Source organism: Delphinapterus leucas, chromosome 1 (assembly GCF_059928025.1).
Source record: "Delphinapterus leucas isolate spDelLeu-1000000601 "Yukka" chromosome 1, BTC_Dleu_Yukka2, whole genome shotgun sequence".
Classification (NCBI taxonomy): Eukaryota; Metazoa; Chordata; class Mammalia; order Artiodactyla; family Monodontidae; genus Delphinapterus; species Delphinapterus leucas.
In genome coordinates, this window is record NC_143129.1 from 186,152,579 (window position 1) to 186,170,681 (window position 18,103).

General features: G+C 55.9%; 1 protein-coding gene across 1 annotated transcript in view; it reads left to right on the forward strand.

The window, feature by feature from the left end:
* The window catches only part of ACOT7 (acyl-CoA thioesterase 7), a 90,918-nt gene that overhangs the window by 62,964 nt on the left and 9,851 nt on the right, over nucleotides 1–18,103 (forward strand). The window contains exon 8 of the mRNA XM_022598407.2: nucleotides 11,552–11,736. Within this exon, the coding sequence (XP_022454115.1) occupies nucleotides 11,552–11,736 (185 nt within the window). The remainder of the gene's footprint in view (nucleotides 1–11,551; nucleotides 11,737–18,103) is intronic.

Consider the following 18,103-nt stretch of genomic DNA (forward strand, 5'->3'; position numbering starts at 1 on the left):
TGGTGAAAAACTGAAAGCATTTCCTCTAAGATCAGGAACGAGACAAGGATGTCCACCCTCACCACTATTATTCAGCATAGTTTTGGAAGTCCTAGCCATGACAATCAGAGAAGAAAAAGAAATAAAAGGAATACAAATTGGAAAAGAAGAAGTAAAACTGTTACTGTTTACGGATGACATGATACTATACACAGAGAATCCTAAAAATGCCGCCAGAAAACTGCTAGAGCTAATCAATGAATTTGGTAAAGTTGCAGGATACAAAATTAATGCACAGAAATCTCTTGCATTCCTATACACTAATGATGAAAAATCTGAAAGTGAAATCAAGAAAACACGCCCATTTACCATTGCGACAAAAAGAATAAAATATCTAGGAATAAATCTACCTAAGGAGACAAAAGACCTGTATGCAGAAAATTATAAGACACTGATGAAAGAAATTAAAGATGATACAAATAGATGGAGAGATATACCATGTTCTTGGATTGGAAGAATCAACATTGTGAAAATGACTCTACTACCCAAAGCAATCTACAGATTCAATGCCATCCCTATCAAACTACCACTGGCATTTTTCACAGAACTAGAACAAAAAATTTCACAATTGGTATGGAAACACAAAAGACCCCGAATAGCCAAAGCAATCTTGAGAATGAAAAACGGAGCTGGAGGAATCAGGCTTCCTGACTTCAGACTATACTACAAAGCTACAGTAATCAAGACAGTATGGTACTGGCACAAAAACAGAAAGATAGATCAATGGAACAGGATAGAAAGCCCAGAGATAAACCCATGCACATATGGTCACCTTATCTTTGATAAAGGAGGCCCGAATGTACAGTGGAGAAAGGACAGCCTCTTCAGTAAGTGGTGCTGGGGAAACTGGACAGGTACATGTAAAAGTATGAGATTAGATCACTCCCTAACACCATACACAAAATGGATTAAAGACCTAAATGTAAGGCCAGAAACTATCAAACTCTTAGAGGAAAACATAGGCAGAACACTCTATGACATAAATCACAGCAAGATCCTTTTTGACCCACCTCCTAGAGAAATGGAAATAAAACAAAAATAAACAAATGGGACCTAATGAAACTTCAAAGCTTTTGCACAGCAAAGGAAACCATAAACAAGACCAAAAGACAACCCTCAGAATGGGAGAAAATATTTGCAAATGAAGCAACTGACAAAGGATTAATTTCCAAAATTTACAAGCAGCTCATACAGCTCAATAACAAAAAAACAAACAACCCAATCCAAAAATGGGCAGAAGACCTAAATAAACATTTCTCCAAAGAAGATATACAGACTGCCAACAAACACATGAAAGAATGCTCAACATCATTAATCATTAGGGAAATGCAAATCAAAACTACAATGAGATGTCATCTCACACCAGTCAGAATGGCCATCATCAAAACATCTACAATCAATAAATGCTGGAGAGGGTGTGGAGAAAAGGGAACACTCCTGCACTGCTGGTGGGAATGTGAATTGGTACAGCCACTATGGAGAACAGTATGGAGGTTCCTTAAAAAACTACAAATAGAACTACCATATGACCCAGCAATCCCACTACTGGGCATATACCCTGAGAAAACCATAATTCAAAAAGAGTCATGTACCGAAATGTTCATGGCAGCTCTATTTACAATAGCCCGGAGATGGAAACAACCTAAGTGCCCATCATCAGATGAATGGATAAAGAAGAAGTGGCACATATATACAATGGAATATTACTCAGCCATAAAAAGAAATGAAATTGAGCTATTTGTAATGAGGTGGATAGAAGTAGAGTCTGTCATACCGAGTGAAGTAAGTGAGAAAGAGAAAGACAAATATCGTATGCTAACACATATATATGGAATTTAAGAAAAAAAAATGACATGAAGAACCTAGGGGTAAGACAGGATTAAAGACACAGACCTACTGGAGAACGGACTTGAGGATATGGGGAGGGGGAAGGGTGAGCTGTGACAAAGTGAGAGAGAGGCATGGACATATATACACTACCAAACGTAAGGTAGATAGCTAGTGGGAAGCAGCCGCATAGCACAGGGATATCAGCTCAGTGCTTTGTGACCGCCTGGAGGGGTGGGATAGGGAGGGTGGGAGGGAGGGAGACGCAAGAGGGAAGAGATATGGGAACATATGTATATGTATAACTGATTCACTTTGTTATAAAGCAGAAACTAACACACCATTGTAAAGCAATTATACCCCAATAAAGATGTTAAAAAAAAAAGAAAGAAAGAAATTAAAGATGATGCCAACAGATGGAGAGATATACCATGTTCTTGGATTGGAAGAATCAATATTGTGAAAATGACTATACTACCCAAAGCAATCTACAGATTCAATGCAATCCCTATCAAATTACCAATGACATTTTTTACGGAACTAGAACAAATCATCTTAAAATTTGTATAGAGACACAAAAGACCCCAAATAGCCAAAGCAGTCTTGAGGGAAAAGGCAGAGCTGGAGGAATCAGACTCCCTGACTTCAGACTATACTACAAAGCTACAGTAATCAAGACAATATGGTACTGGCACAAAAACAGAAACGTAAATCAATGGAACAAGATAGAAAGTCCAGAGGTAAACCTACACACCTATGGTCAACTACTTTATGACAGAGGAGGCAAAGATATACAATGGAGAAAAGACAGTCTCTTCAATAAGTGGTGCTGGGAAAACTGAACAGCTACATGTAAAAGAATGAAATTAGAACACTCCCTAACACCATACACAAAAATAAACTCAAAATGGATTCGAGACCAGACACTATCAAACTCTTAGAGGAAAACATAGGAAGAACACTCTTTGACATAAATCACAGGAAGATCTTTTTTGATCCACCTCCTAGAGTAATGGGAGTAAAAACAAAAATAAACAAATGGGACCTAATGAAACTTCAAAACTTTTGCACTGCAAAGGAAACAATAAACAAGATGAAAAGACAACCCTCAGAATGGGAGAAAATATTTGCGAACGAATCAACGGACAAAGGATTAATCTCCAAAATATATAAACAGCTCATGCCACTCAATATTAAAGAAACAACCAACCCAATCCAAAAATGGGCAGAAGACCTAAATAGACATTTCTCCGAAGAAGACATACAGATGGCCAGGAAGCACATGAAAAGCTGCTCAACATCACTAATTATTAGAGAAATGCAAATCAAAACTACAATGAGGTATCACCTTAAACCAGTCAGAATGGCCATCATCAAAAAATCTACAAACAATAAATGCTGGAGAGGGTGTGGAAAAAAGGGAACCCTCTTGCACTGTTGGTGGGAATGTAAATTGATGCAGCCACTATGGAGAACAGTATGGAGATTCCTTAAAAAACTAAAAATAGAATTACCGTATGATCCAGCAGTCCCACTACTGGGCATATACCCAGAGAAAACCATAATTCAAAAACACACATGCACCCCAATATTCACTGCAGCACTATTTACAATAGCCAGGTCATGGAAGCAACCTAAATGCCCATCGACAGATGAATGGATAAAGAAGATGTGGTACATATATACAATGGAATATTACTCAGCCATAAAAAGGAACGATATTGAGTCATTTGTTGAGACGTGGATGGATCTAGAGACTGTCATACAGAGTGAAGTAAGTCAGAAAGAGAAAAACAAACATCGTATATTAACGCACATATGTGGAACCTAGTAAAATGGTACAGATGAACCGGTTTGCAGGGCACAAGTTGAGACACAGATGTAGAGAACAAACGTATGGACACCAAGGGGGGAAAACCACGGTGGGGTGGGGATGGTGGTGTGCTGAATTGGGCGATTGGGATTGACATGTATACATTGATATGTATAAAATTGATGACTAATAAGAACCTGCAGGGGCTTCCCTGGTGGCGCAGTTGTTAAGAATCCACTTGCCAATGCAGGGGACAAGGGTTCAAGCCCTGGTCTGGGAAGTTCCCACATGCCGCGGCACAACGAAGCCCTTGCGCCACAACTACTGAGCCTGCACTCTAGAGCCCGCGAGCCACAGCTACGGATGCCCACGTGCCTAGAGCCCGTGCTCCGCAACAAGAGAAGCTACCGCAATGAAAAGCCCACGCACTGCAATGAAGAGTACCCCCCGCTCACCACAACTAGAGAAAGCACGCACGCAGCAAGGAAGACCCAACGCAGCCAAAAATAAATAAATAAAATTAATTAATTAAAAAAAATTTTTTTTAAAAAGAAACTGCAATATAAAAAAACAAACAAACAAAAAACAACTAATACTAAACTTTCCTTGGGTTATTTATATGGAAATATGTTAATATAAATGTTTCAGACATTACATGAAGTTTCTAAAAATCTTATATGTTCTGATATAATGTTATAAGTCATAATTCTAGTTATTACTTTAAAATGTATATCTCAGAAATAAGTAGGAAAAAATTTTAAATAAATAAATAAATTAGTAAAAGTAAAAAAAGAAATACCAAAGTTACTTTGCTGATTCCATGTTTTTCTTAAGGACATTCACTGCCCCAGCTCTCTGGAGCTTAAACGCTGAGCTGTTCTTAAAGTTTGCAACACTTGACAACGTGGCCTTGGGAAGAACAGTGTTTCATTATTCTGTTTTCTTTTCCAAATCCCTGTCCTCTTTCTGAAATCTGCCCTGGAAGAGGCCCCGGGTGCTGGGGGAGTCGGTGGGGCACCTGCCAGCCCTCCTGGGTTGTGCCACTCCAGGCAGCTCGACCATGATTTAGAAACAGAGATGAGCTCACAGCTCTGCTCACTGCAGGCGCTCCATCTATTTAAATTTAACTCTGGCAAACGCTGCTCACTTTCGAGTGCCAGACATTGTGCTAATAAAGTGCTTTTTACGATTACCCCTCACTTGGGGGTTTGAGACAAGAGCTCTTGTTATCCCCGTTTTTCCGATCTGGAAACTGCTGATGGAGGGGTTTATTAAACTGCCCACGGCCGCAGGGCTGGTCCATGGTGGAGCCTGGCAGGGAGGCTGGACTCCAGGGCCAGAGCTCTCAGCCCCAAGCCCTGGTGCCTTCCCACCACCGACCGGGCTTGAACCGCATGGCGTCCGCTGCGAGGGCCCGGGGGCGTCAGCCTCGGTGGGTGATGCTGATGAGTGTGCAGTGCCCCCCATCTTAGGCGCCCGCACTGGACCGCCAGAGCCGCCGCCGTTCCCCCTCCCCACCCCCCACCCCCCCGCAGTTGTGTGTGAAACTCCTGCCTTCATCAGGCAGCTTGAAACAGGGCTGAGGGTTCTCGCAGCCAGGGGCGTCCAGTCCAAGGAAGGCCCGGCTCTGCTCGCGTCACCCCCTCATCGGTCTCAGCCCAGGGGCCCCCTTTCCTGCTGAATTCGGACACCCAGAGGCAGACAGTTCAGTCTCTGCTCCCAGCAGTTCTGTCCTCTGGTTACGTCAGATTTGCCTGCAAGAGCCCCTCAATGCCAATGCCGCCTACCACAACGGCCAGTAGCCACACGTGGCTGTTTCCATTATAATTAAAAGTAAATAAAATGAAAATGCTGTTCCTTGGCCAGCAGGGCTGCGTTCCTTCTGGAGGCTCTAGGAGAGAATCGTGTTTTGCCTTTTCCAGCTTCTAGAGGCAACGTGCATTCGCTGGCTTGTGGCCCATCCTCCATCCTCAAAGCAGGCAGCCTCTCCCTGACCCTGCGTCTGTTGCCACGGCTCCTGGCTCTCCCGTCCTCTTGTGAGGACCACTGTGATGACCTGGGGCCCACCTGGTGATCCAGGCTAAGCTCCCACCTCAAAATCCTTAACCACATCACACCTGTGAGGTCCCTCTGCATGTGAGGTAACAGTTTCACAGGTTCTGGGATTAGGATATGGACGTCTTTGGGGGCCCCCGTTCCACCTGCCACAGTAAATTCCAGCTGACACGGAGAGGCAGGTAGGGCTCCAGCCCACTTCTGCGCTCTGCCTTTTCCCTGCTCTGTGTCTTACCCTGTGAGCCCTGTGGACAGGACACTGGCAGAAAACTCGGAAGAACAAGGGGCCCCTCAGCTCTTGGGGTTTCAAGGCAGCATGAAAAGAAGTGCCTCTCCCTCTGTCCCAAGCCTCCCAGCCAAGGACATGGCATCTCTGAGGTTCGGGGATTAGGGGTGAGCGTGGAGGCAGCAGGCTCGTCCCTGCCCCTCGTAGAGCGTTTGCGCTGGAGCTGGGGTCCCCGTGAGCGCAGCTGAGTACCCGCCTCTCAGGCAGGCTCACATGCTGGGGATGCTGAGCTGTGACCCAGGCCTTCTTCCCCTGTGGGCCGCCACGGAGGTGGTCGCACCTCAGTGTCGGATCTGCACAACTGCTAATGTCCTGGGGACCCAGGGAGGAGGGGCAGGGGTTCGTTGCTGTGTTCTTCACCAGCTGAAGAGCTGGAACTCCCTCGCGGAGACAGTCGCCCATTTTATTCATTTAGGCAGCGTTAGAAGCAGCTTCTTGCCCAGTGTAAATGTGCCTGCTGCAGAAACAGAAAAAGGAAGGGAGGGCTTTGTTTTAAATGTCACTGCTTATTATTACCTTGTTGGAACGATTCTTTTTTTCTTTTTAATATTTCCACTTTTAATTTATTAGGCTTATATTGACAAAGAAACCATAAGCTCGTTATTTATTTATTTGTTTAATTTATTTATTTTTGGCTGCATTGGGTCTTCATTGCTGCGTGCAGGCCTTCTCTAGTTGCAGCCAGTGGGGGCTACTCTTCGTTGCGGTGCGTGGGCTTCTTCTCATTGCGGTGGCTTCTCCTGTTGCAGAGCACAGGCTCTAGGCGTGTTGGCTTCAGTAGTTGTGGCACACGGGCTCAGTAGTTGTGGCACGCGGGCTCAGTAGTTGTGGCACACGGGCTCTAGAGCGCAGGCTCAGTAGTTGTGGTGCATGGGCTTAGTTGCTCTGCGGCATGTGGGATCTTCCCGGACCAGGGCTCAGACCCGTGTCCTCTGCATTGGCAGGTGGATTCTTAACCACTGGGCCACCATGGAAGCCCTGGAACGATTCTTTTCACCCCCTGCAGACACAACAGGGAGTTCTGCGGGCAAACTCTCCCTTTGGGTTTGAGACGCCTTTCCCTGGAGGGCTGTTGCAGAAGGGCACTCAGACCCCACCAGAAATGACTGTCCTGGGCTTCTGTCCAGACAACCTAATATGCGGGAGTGACCTCCTCCGAGAGACGGCCACTCCTGCACCCATTTGCAGATAAGGAGACCGAGGCACAGCAGGTTCCTGTCTTGCCCCTGCCCACGTTCAAGCCCAGGCCTGTTGGACCCCAGAGCTCGAGGACCCCAAGGCTCCTCCCCAGGGCCCAGTAGCCTGAGGGAACTGGGGGCCCCGGGGGGCTGCTCCGGGCTCAGAGAGCCTGCCTGTCGTGGAGACACTCATGGGGACTGTCTGGTTGTGTCAGGGCTAATCTGTCCCTGCTTCAGAGGCTCCGAGGAGAACTGGGTGGTCCCTTCCTGGCCTCCTTCCTGGATCCGGAGTGGCCCCAACACCCCACCCCTGTCCAAGGTGGCACATGGCACCCAGTGCCACCAGGAGATGCTGTTTCTCCCCTTGAGCAGGTCACCCCACTCTTTTATATATATATATATATATATGTATATGTATGTATGTATATATATATAATTTATTTATTTTTGGCTGCGATGGGTCTTCGTTGCTGCACGCAGGCTTTCTCTAGTTGCAGTAAGCGGGGGCTACTCTTCATTGCAGCGCGCAGGGCTCCTCCTTGCGGTGGCTTCTTGTTGCAGGGCACGGGCTCTAGGCACGTGGGCTTCAGTAGTTGTGGCACGTGGGCTCAGTAGTTGTGGCTCGCGGGCTCTAGAGCGCAGGCTCAGTAGCTGTGGCTCACGGGCTTAGTGGCTCCGTGGCATGCGGGATCTTCCCAGACCAGGGCTTGAACCCTTGTCCCCTGCATTGGCAGGCGGATTCTTAACCACTGCGCCACAAGGGAAGCCCCAGTCACCCCACTCTTAAATAAACTAGTCACCCTGTGGGCGGATGTGGATGTGTGGCCTAGTGGAAAGTCCCCAGGCAGCGTTGCGGCACTTCGGAGCACGCGGTCAGGGCGGAACGCATCTCACCACCGGCCCTCGGAGCGCCCTTGAGCACGTGGCAGGTCGTGCCTGCTCTGGCAGTTTCTGAGACAAAGGGAGCAGCAACCAAGCTAGAGTCGGGCTGGGGTCGCCCCCTGCTCAGATGGGCCCCAGTGTCCCGGCTCGGACCTCTGTGCCTGGGGGAGGGTGGAAAGAGCCTGGCCTTGCTGGGTTGCTCGGGCTGAGGGCGGCCATGATGCTAGTTGAGGCGAAGTGTCTACACAAGTGTCCCCGTCCGGCTGGAGTCTGCAGTGGCCCGCTGTCCACACAGGGCTACGTGTTGGTTCAGGCGTGATGGGGCACCTGCTCTCGTGGGGCTCCCCAGCTGGGAGGGAGGCAAACATCAGACAGGCCATCAGACTGGTTGGATACCCTGAAGGAGAGGAGCTCTGTTCTAGAAAGAGAGCGACGGGGGGCGCCCGAGCTGCCGTGAGAGGGTGGACCGGGCTGGGCAATGGGGCAGGGGTGGCGTGGGGTCTGTGGGGTGGAGGTGTCTGTTCCCACAAAGCTGGGACCAATTGCTGGGGACCCTCCACCACTGTGGACTGGCCGCTCTACACTCTTGGATGTTGGGGGAGCCTAGTGATGTTGCAGTGGGTGGTGGGAGCGGAGGAGGCGCAGGAGGTGAGGGATTTGGTGGGAGCCTTCCCAGCATCTGGGAGCTGACGAACTGTGGACATGGCTGGAGCTGCCCTGAGGTGCTTCTGACCACCCCATCCCCAGCGAATGACCACAGACCCCAGAGTGCACTTTCTGAGCCAAGGGTCAGGGAAGGGGAGGCCCTCAGCAGCACGGGGGTCTGTCCTTGTCAGTTTCAAATTAGGTCCCAGGCCCTCAATGACCTAGTCCGTCTTCCAACTTTCAGGCACCTTCCCGTGGTGGCCAGCCAGTGGTAAATAAAGACTGTGGGCTGTGAGAATAAAGATGTCACCATCTCTGAGAGGTGAAGAGGCTGGTGTTTTGGCTATAATTGAAGTTTTCACGACTTTTAAGAAGTGACCAGGGACTTCCCTGGTGGTCCAGTGGTTCAGAAACCACCTGCCAATGCAGGGGACAGAGATTCGATCCCTGGTCTGGGAAGATCCCACCTGCTGTGGGGCAGCTAAGCCTGTGCGCCGCAACTGCTGAGCCCGCGTGCCACAACTACTGAAGTCCGCGCGCCTAGAGCCCGCGCTCCGCAACTAGAGAAGCCCCCCCTCGCCGCAACAAGAGAAAGCCCGCGTGCAGCAACGAAGACCCAACGCAGCCAAAAAATTTTAAAATTTAAAAAGGAAGCGATCACTGTGTCTCCTACCATGAGTGACACTCAGGATGGCGTCCTCTTGTGTCTAATGCTCATAATCAACTTCTTTGTTGTTTGAAACCACTTTTGATTAGAAGTTTCTTCGGATTTCTACCCGAAATGAGACGTGATTAGCCACGTGGTTGGTGGGGGGGCTTGCACAGGAGACAAAGCAAGGGTGTGTTTCCATCTGTTCTTTTTTTTTTTGGCGGTACGCCAGCCTCTCACTGCTGTGGCCTCTCCCGTTGCGGAGCACAGGCTCCGGATGCGCAGGCTTAGCGGCCATGGCTCATGGGCCCAGCCACTCCGCGGCATGTGGGATCCTCCCAGACCGGGGCACGAACCCGTGTCCCCTGCATCAGCAGGCGGACTCTCAACCACTGCGCCACCAGGGAAGCCCTCCATTTGTTCTTTGAACAAACGGTCAGTGTTGCAATGCCCCGAATTCACTGCCCCCGCATCCCTGCCCCTTGGCCAGGGAGTTCTGGCGGGTTTCCTCTTGAGGGGGGGTCTTGTCCCTCCCTGCCTCTCGGCTCATGGACCCCAAGTCTTCTGTCTGGTCGTGGGTGAGAGGGTGCTGGCTGGCACTGGGGCTGGCATGATGGGGACAGGCAGGGACGCCTGGAGACCCTCGGGGATGCCCACCTCCCCTTCCTGCTCCCCTGGAAGCGGCCCGTGTGGGCCGTGTGGGGGCTGTTCCCAGGGTGGGCCCAGGCGCTTTGCATGCCACGGATAACCGCTCCCGCTTCTGCCTGCCCACGCGCTCACCACCCTAACAGCCACCCACTGCCCCAACTTGTCTGTCTTCCTGGTCTCTAAACATCTTTTGTGGGGGCCTGTCTCCATGGAGCTGGGACATTGGGGTTCCCGGGGTGTTAAAAGGTCCCTGCAGTCAGCGCCGGTCAGGCCTGGCCAGGGATTTCCTTGAGCTCAGCCCAGAACCAGGCTGCATTTGGGATGGTGGTCCTGACCACGTCAGTGGAAAGGAATAGTGCTGCGTCAGGGTCCAAAACAGCACTGCTGGCGGTAACGACCGCACTGCATGCCTCCTGCCACCAGGCAGGAGCCTCGGCACCTGGCTCGTTTCATGCCAGCCCCATGGTTACCCCGTGAGGCAACTTGTTTATACGAGAAAAGCTGGGCTCCATGAGATGAAGTCAAGGGACGGGAGGCCAAGGCCAGTGGTAGTTGGGAGCCCGTGACCAGGAGGGCGGGGGCAGAAGGGATGCTCTAGGGTAGATGTTCAGGACTCAGGGGCATGGGGAGTGCAGAGAGGTTGGGGCAGGGTGGAGGGAGAGCAGGACCCTCAGGACAGTGTTACAGGAACATGTGACTGTCTACAAGGGAAACTGCTGGTGTGGGAGGTGGGGAGCACCTGGAGACTCTGACCATGGGCAGGGCCGCGGGGATGTTGTCGGAGGGCAGATCCGCAGCTCAGAGGAGAGCGCTGGTCCAGTGGGCGACACTGACCGGGAGGGGAGCCTGACGGGACAGATGCAGTCCCACCTGCACAGAGGGTAGGAGGACGTGGGCTGAAGTGCAGACAGTGGCTCCAGGGGGACTTAGGACCACGGTCAGCGTGGCAGCTTGGCCTGGCGGTGCATGTGACGCTGCCCTCTGACCAGCATCGGCAACGCTGGAGCCAGGGAGCTGGGGGGTGGGGGGGTGGGGCCGGGGAGGGTGGAGGAAGGTTCTTTAGCGGGGCTGAGAGCAACTTGGTGGGGCAGCTGTGTGGCTCCAGTGGCACAAGTAAGGCCAAAGCATGGACAGTGCAGATTTGTCCTTAACCTGCGGAGGGATCTGAAAGCAGGTTGGGGGCTGGCCCCAAGGGGCAGGACTCACTGGAAGCACCCTTCCAGCAGACGCTGCCTCTCCCGGGGAATAGAGACCCACGCTTGGGTGGCCACCAAGATCCCTTCGGCTCTAAATGTTTCCGTAAGTGAAGGAAACGCCCGCTCACTAACTAGAAAGGTGAACACTCAGGGGGCTCCGATGTGCTGTCGTTGTGATGTCCTGGCAGTTAGCAGGATGGTCTGTGCTGTCTAACCAAGTGTCTTCCAGCATCCTCGGTACTGCTGATTTCTGCGCCCTCCCTGCCCAGCCCGACCCGGCCGCCTGGCCGCCCTGGGTCGAGGCTTCCCTAACCCGTTGTCTGTGCTCCGCAGGCTGTGTCATCACCATCTCTGGGCGCGTGACCTTCACCAGCAATAAGTCCATGGAGATCGAGGTCTTGGTGGATTCCGACCCCGTGGTGGACAATTCCCAGAAGCGCTACCGGGCCGCCAGTGCCTTCTTCACCTATGTGTCCCTGAGCCAGGAGGGCAAGTCTCTGCCTGTGCCCCAGCTCGTGGTGAGTGGCCCCTCTGGCCCGTGTGTCCCTGGGGGCAGCTGGCCCGCTGCTGGGCCAGCCCCCTCGGCGCTTGCTGGGCTCCCAGGAGAAACAGAGCTACATGAATCCATTCTGGGCAGCTGGGTCCGCTCAGCTCCTGAGGGGCCAGCGACCTTGGCTGCGGGGCAGGTCAAACGTGAGGCCCCGTCCCCGTGGACTGTGGGGGAGGGACTGGGCAGACAAGGTGAGAGGCGCCCCTTACGAGCTCCTTGCCGTGGGATAAGCACGCCGCCTTGCTGGTCCTGGCACCATGTACAAGCTCTAGGGTGGGGGTGAGGACCCTCCCAGGGTGGGCTCTCGGGGAGGCCCTGGCCTGCATGTCCTGCATCCTGGGGCCAAGCCAGAGCCCTGCACCTCGGGGCTGGGCGTCTGGGCCTCGTAGCCTCTCCCTGCCCTGGCTCCCCAGCCAGGCTCTGCCCTGGGTGTGCAGAGAGCAGTGGCAGGTTGGCGGCCGCCACCAGGAGCAGAGCTGGGGGCTCTGGCCCAGGCGTGGATCCTGGCAGGTCTCAGCCACCAGCAGGGTTTGCTTGGCTGCCGTCCTGGGCTCCACAACCCAAGAGGCTGCTATTGGAGCTGCGGAGGCGGGGGCGGCGGGGGGGCACAGGTGAGTCACTAGCATTTTCTTAATTTGGAAAAGAGAAGGTTGGATTCACTGAACATGTAAGGGTTTCCCTCCCTCTCGCCCCCGGCCCCCTCCTCAGCTCTCGGCGCCCGCGGGCCCCCAGCGCTCAAGGCCCCAATCCCCGGAGACTTCCGGGGCTCCCACCCACTCACACCCGCCGCACGCCAGACCCCCATCCACGGTCTGGCCTCGTCCCTGCCCTGCCTTTCTCCAAAGCACCAGCCCCCCGGCTTGTGGGAGCTGCTCATTTGCCGGTTGTCCCTCCCCCACTGGACTGAGCTTCACGAACTGGAACACGTGTGCTCCTAGTGGCTCACTGGGGCTGGAACAGTCTTGGCACTTAGTGGGTGCGGTTGGGAAAATGCATGAATCCTGCTGTGTGCAAGGCCTGAAGCCAATCCCAGGAGGAGAGACAGGTGGCGTGGACGCTCGGGGGAGCCGGGGGAGCGCGCTGGGCTGGTGGCCTCCACCTGGGCTGGACGTGAAGTGGTGCCTGGGGAGTGGGCAGGAGCCCCCAGGAAGGCCAGTGGGGCAGGGGGCCGTGTTGGGCGGTCGTGGGAGCTGTAATCCCAACACCTTGGCGCGTGCTAGCTGTCGGGGAGCCTGGGAGTCGGGGAGCCTGAGGCGGCCAGCGTCAAGGCGGGGCGCGGGGAGGGCAGGGTGGCGAGGAGGCCCAGCTCAGAGGCACTGGGCGACTGTGTGTTGGATGCAGGAATGAACGAGTGAATGAATGAACGATGCCTCCAGATTCCCCTTGAGGCTGATGACAGCTTTATGAGCCTCACACATTCCTTAGCTATGCCGGTCGGGGTAAGTGCCCTCGCCTGGAGGGCGGCCCTGTGCCCGCCGGTTCTGAGTCCTCTGCCTGCTTCTCTCGGCCACCCTCAGCCCAGCAAGGCTGAGGCACTTGGGGAAGGTCACACAGCCGGTCCGCGGGAGCCTGGGTGCAGAGGAAAGCCTCCGTTCAGGCTGCTCCTGGTTTGTCTTGAGCCAGTCTGTCACTAGGGGGCCAGGAGGAAGCCAGAACCCTGGGCGGTGGTTGAGGTGTGGGTGCGGAGCCGAGAAGCCTGGGGAGGGGCCGGGGGTAGGGTCTCGAGCACCTGACGCTTGTATGGAAGCGACTGGCAGGCGACTCGGGCCCCCCGCCAGCCTCCCAGGGCCCCTGCTCCCATGCAGCTCCTGTGCCTCCTGGCAAAGAGCACGTACTAGAAGCCTCCGTAAGGATAAACATACTGCATTTCGGAGCACTTCCTCATCCAGGCGGGCGCGAGGCCCCTGCTCGCTCGCCTGGCCTGCCACCACGGAGATGCTAGCCCCCCAGCCGGAGATGCTAACCCCCCAGCCGCGGAGATGCTAACCCCCCGGCCCCGCTCCTCTCTGGGGCCTCGCAGGCCCACAGGGGCAGCGCCTAGGTTTGGTGGGGGAGCCATCTGGCCTCTTCAAGGCCCCTGCCATGGCCAGAGGAGCCTCAGCTGCCCGCTGGGCCCTCTCCTGTCCCTCCCCCGTTCTCTGCGGGCCACCCCCACTCACTCTTCGCTGGCGTTGGGTCCCCACGCTGGGGCTCCAGTGAGTCGGGTGGGGGGCGTGGGGGGAGGCTGCACAGGGCAGGGTTGGTGAACCTGGCCTTAAAGGATGGGGGGCTTCACCGTGTGGAAGGAAGGAAAGGGGAGCCAGGGTGGGCACCGTCCTCAGGTAGGCTCTGCACCGCCACCTCCCCACGTACCACCCCAGGCTGCTGGGGAGGGGTGGAGGGTCCGGCAGCCTCGGCCTCTCCCTCCCGAGTCCCCAGCGCTGTAGCCCCCGGCCTTGTGTCCCTCCTCCTCCCCACCTTCCACCACTGCCCCCACAGGAGGGGCCCTGGGCCACGAGTACCAGGGTGCCATCCCGCCCTCCATCCTGATGGCTCAGCAGGGTGGCTTCCAGCCGCCTCAGCCCCTCGGCTGACGCACGCGCGTCCCCCCGACCTCTGTCCACGGCCTGACCTCCTCCTGCCTTGACCTTTGCAACCACGTGTCCCTGGGTCTCAGACCCCTTCCTCTGGGAACCTTGCCTGCTCCTCTTGGCCCCCAGATGCAGGCTCGCCCCCCTTCTCCCCCAGACCCTTGTTCCATCTCTCTCCATATTGCCACAGGACCCCTGGGGGACATCTCCCTCCTGGATGCTGAGTCCCGCCCCACACAGGCGAGCCCTTGACCTCTGTGCCCCCCGCCTGCCCAGCCTCCAGGCTCCAGCAGGGTGGCCAGATCCAGGAACACTCCTCTCCCTGGCGCCTGCCTAGCCTCCAGGCTCCAGCAGGGTGGCCAGATCCAGGAACACTCCTCTCCCTGGCGCCTCCTTGAGGCTGAGTATGCAGATGGCCACCCCATGGCCCCGAAACACGGGGCTCTGACAGGTCCCAACCTGCACCCTGCCCTCCCTGGGTGGTTGGGACCGGGCCCCGGGCCTCCTTGCTTTACTCTCCCATATGGGCTGCCTCTCTCCACAGGGTCTCAGCAGGCATTTCAAATGTAACATTCCAAACTGAACCGTTGTCTCCCAGCCGCCTCCCCCCAAAACTCCCACTCCTCCTGGTGGATTCCCTCCCGGTGAGCCTGGGAACCGGGCTGGCCCCTCCCTCCCGCTCAGCCCCAAGCTGTATGCCCTCCCCCATTCCTGCTGCCCTCACCCTGACTCTGCGCTGCATCCCGGCAAGTTTTTCAGAACAGAATTGCGTTGGCTGCCTCCCGCCTGAACTGCTCAGCAGCTCAGCGGCTCCTCGCTGCCCTGGGCATGGGGTCCAGCCAGGCCGGCCACCTCTGTTCCTCAAATCCCAAACTCAGTCCCGCCTCAGGGCCTTTGCACTTGCTGTTCCTCTGCCTGGACACCTTCCCTCAGATGGTCACGACAGCAGCTCCTTCCACCGTTTCTCAGATATTTCCTCCTTTGATGACCTTCCCTCCCCTCTCTGGATAAAGCCTTACTCCCCACGCCCACCCCATCACCCAGAGACTCTTTGCCGTTGCCTGGAAACCAGCCTGGAGTTGGTGGGAGAGAGAGCAAAAGGAACTGAGAGGGCTGGGGGCCGAGCTGGCCTCTTGTAGCGGGAGAGGAGGGGCAGGGACACACCCGAGGCCCCCCCCCGCTGCTAGAGGGCAGGCCCGGCCCAGGACAGCCTTCCGGCTGTCCGAGCCCTTTCCTCTACCGTCAGCTGAGGGAGAGTGGGGCCTGCGGGACACCCCAAATGGCCCTGAGACCAAGGATAGCCAAGGAGTCGGGACCATCTTCATTTTGAAAAGGCTCCCGCAGAGTACATGCAGGTGGACAGGGTGTCCCGGCAAGGTCTGCATTCCGGCCGTAGCCGGCTGTAGTGTGCGCCCGCCCAGGAGCCCAGGAGCTGCCTCGGGCCTGATTGGAGCTCTCTATGGCTACCCCCTCTGCCCTGCCCGCACCCCAGAGCTCAGGCTGCTGGGGAGACCAGTGCCGCAGCCAGGGTGGAGGGACAGCAGTCCGGGCTCAGGGAGGAGAGCCTCTGGCCCCGGGCTCCAGTCTGCATGGAGAGCCCTTTGTGGAGGAGCCCGTGACCTTCCCAGAGCTGGGACACTCTTATGGTGCCGGGCTGGTCTGTGAACCCTGGGGGCTGTCTGTGCCCTTTCCAGAAACATAGGGACCTGGGGGTCGGGGGGTCGGTGCAGGAGGGGCTGCAGGGGGTTAGGGGAAAGTCACCTGCTTGAATGAAGGGGAAGGGAGGGTAACCGAATTCCCAGGTCTGAGGGGCCGGTGGTTGGCAGTGGCCACATCTTCCCACTGGCCGGCTGCATGTCGATCCAGGCTATTGTTGCTAATTAAAGATGGGCTTTGATTCTTCACTGGGGTGTCCTGGGGCCCACCAATGTGGATAAAAATAGCCTCTGGGGGGTGGGGCAGACTCCCTAGCCTCCAGCCCAGCCTCTGCGGCGCTCGCTTGGGAACCACCGACACCACAGTTGTCTGCCTCTCAGCCCACGTGTGCCCGCGTCGGGGCTCAGCCCTCCCCACCCCTGCTGTCAGCACTTATCCTCCTGTCTATTTTTAGCTCCCATCCCCAGGGCCCGGCTGACATTGAAGGCAGGCGTGGCTGTTGGAGTTCTTCTTGATGAATATTTTATGCTGGGGAGGGCCTACTGCACCGCGCCCGCCCGGCAGCTGCCGGCACTTCCAGGCTGCTTATTAGAGGAGGCAAGCGCGGGACGCGGAACCAGCCAGGCCCAGGCCCTGCCTCCTTCTAAACGCCTCCCTGTGGCCGTGCCCTCTGACCTCGGGGGTGGCAGACAGACCCACAGCACCTTCCAGCTCTGGAGAGGTGGTACGGAGGGACGTGGGGGAACGCCCTGAGGTGGCTCCCTGGGACCCGGCCCCAGATTGGCCCCAGCACCTCCCATGGGCGACTTTCCAGCCCGGGTGTGGGAAGCCTTTTCACTCTCCAGAAGCGTGAGAACCCGATGGACAGACTGTGTTGAAGCCAGAGCAAGCCCGTCCTGGGCGCAAGGCCGGCCTCCGTTCTCTCTGGTTCACATGTGGGCGCTGCAGCCCCCGAGGCCTCAGGAGACTCGCGTGCGGGAGAGGTCGCGCCCTCGACAAGGGAGAAGCCTGGGCTCCATCGCAAGCACGCAGGCGATGTGGGTTTTGAGAGAGCACATTCACAGCTGCTTCTGTGGGTCATTTGGAATAGGAATGCTTTCCCCAGCGAGCCGAGCGGCATGGCCACGGCACGTGGAGGCAGCGGAGCAGGGTCTTTCCGAAGCCGTTTTGCTTGGCTCCCAGAAAACCCAAACCACAGAGCGGCCTGCGGCGCGGGGGTCTTGGCCGCTGCTTGTAGACCCTCGCCTCCCGGTCCACACGGACAGCTGGCGTGCAGAGGACAGGGGCCTGGACCCTGGGGCCTCCGTCGTCAGCCACTGAAGTGACAAGTCGGGATGAAAGCGGCGGCAGTGAGGAGATCGGGGAGGCAGCCGGCCTTCCCTCTCGCAGCCGGTGGAGCTCTGCCAAGAACACGGCAAAACGTGTGCTTCTGCCGTTTCTCAGCTGTGAGTGCTTCCATTGTGCATCACACCCGGACCTCAGGGCACCCTCGAGGGCCAGTCGCCACCAGGTTCCCTGAGCGCCCACTCCCTAGGGCCAGGTGCCCGCCGAGGCCATTCTCTGTCTACTGGGAGGGAGCCGGCAGGGTGGATGCCCCCGGTGCCCACAGCAGCGATGGTCCCAGGGGAGGCAGCTGAGCGTTCACGAGATGCCGACCCGCCTCCCTGGTGGGTGTCAGGGTGGGTTGTCCGAGCCCACAGACAGGCCACAGTGACAGTGATGGGCAGGGACTCGCCCAGAGTCCAGTGGCCGGCCCTGCCATGGAGTCGACCTGGAGCAGACCCTGAGCCCCTTGGCCATGGCAGCCCCTTCTGGTCTCTGAGCCTCCGTTTCCCCACTGGAGCCACCCCAGGCCGGCAGGTCCTCTGTGGTCTCGGCACCATCTCCGTGATCTAACCAGAGAGCTCCTCGCTACTTTGCACCGAAGAGGAAGCACGGGGCCAAGGCTTCCGGCAGTGGGCAGCTCCTCGATCCTAGGACCCGAGCCTGGAGGTGAAGGGGCAGCCACCACCTCCCCGCAACCATGGCCAGGCCTGCTCTTTACAGCCTGATATGGTGAAAGGAACATACATCCCACCCCCAGGGAAGGGAAGAGGGCCCTCACATGGG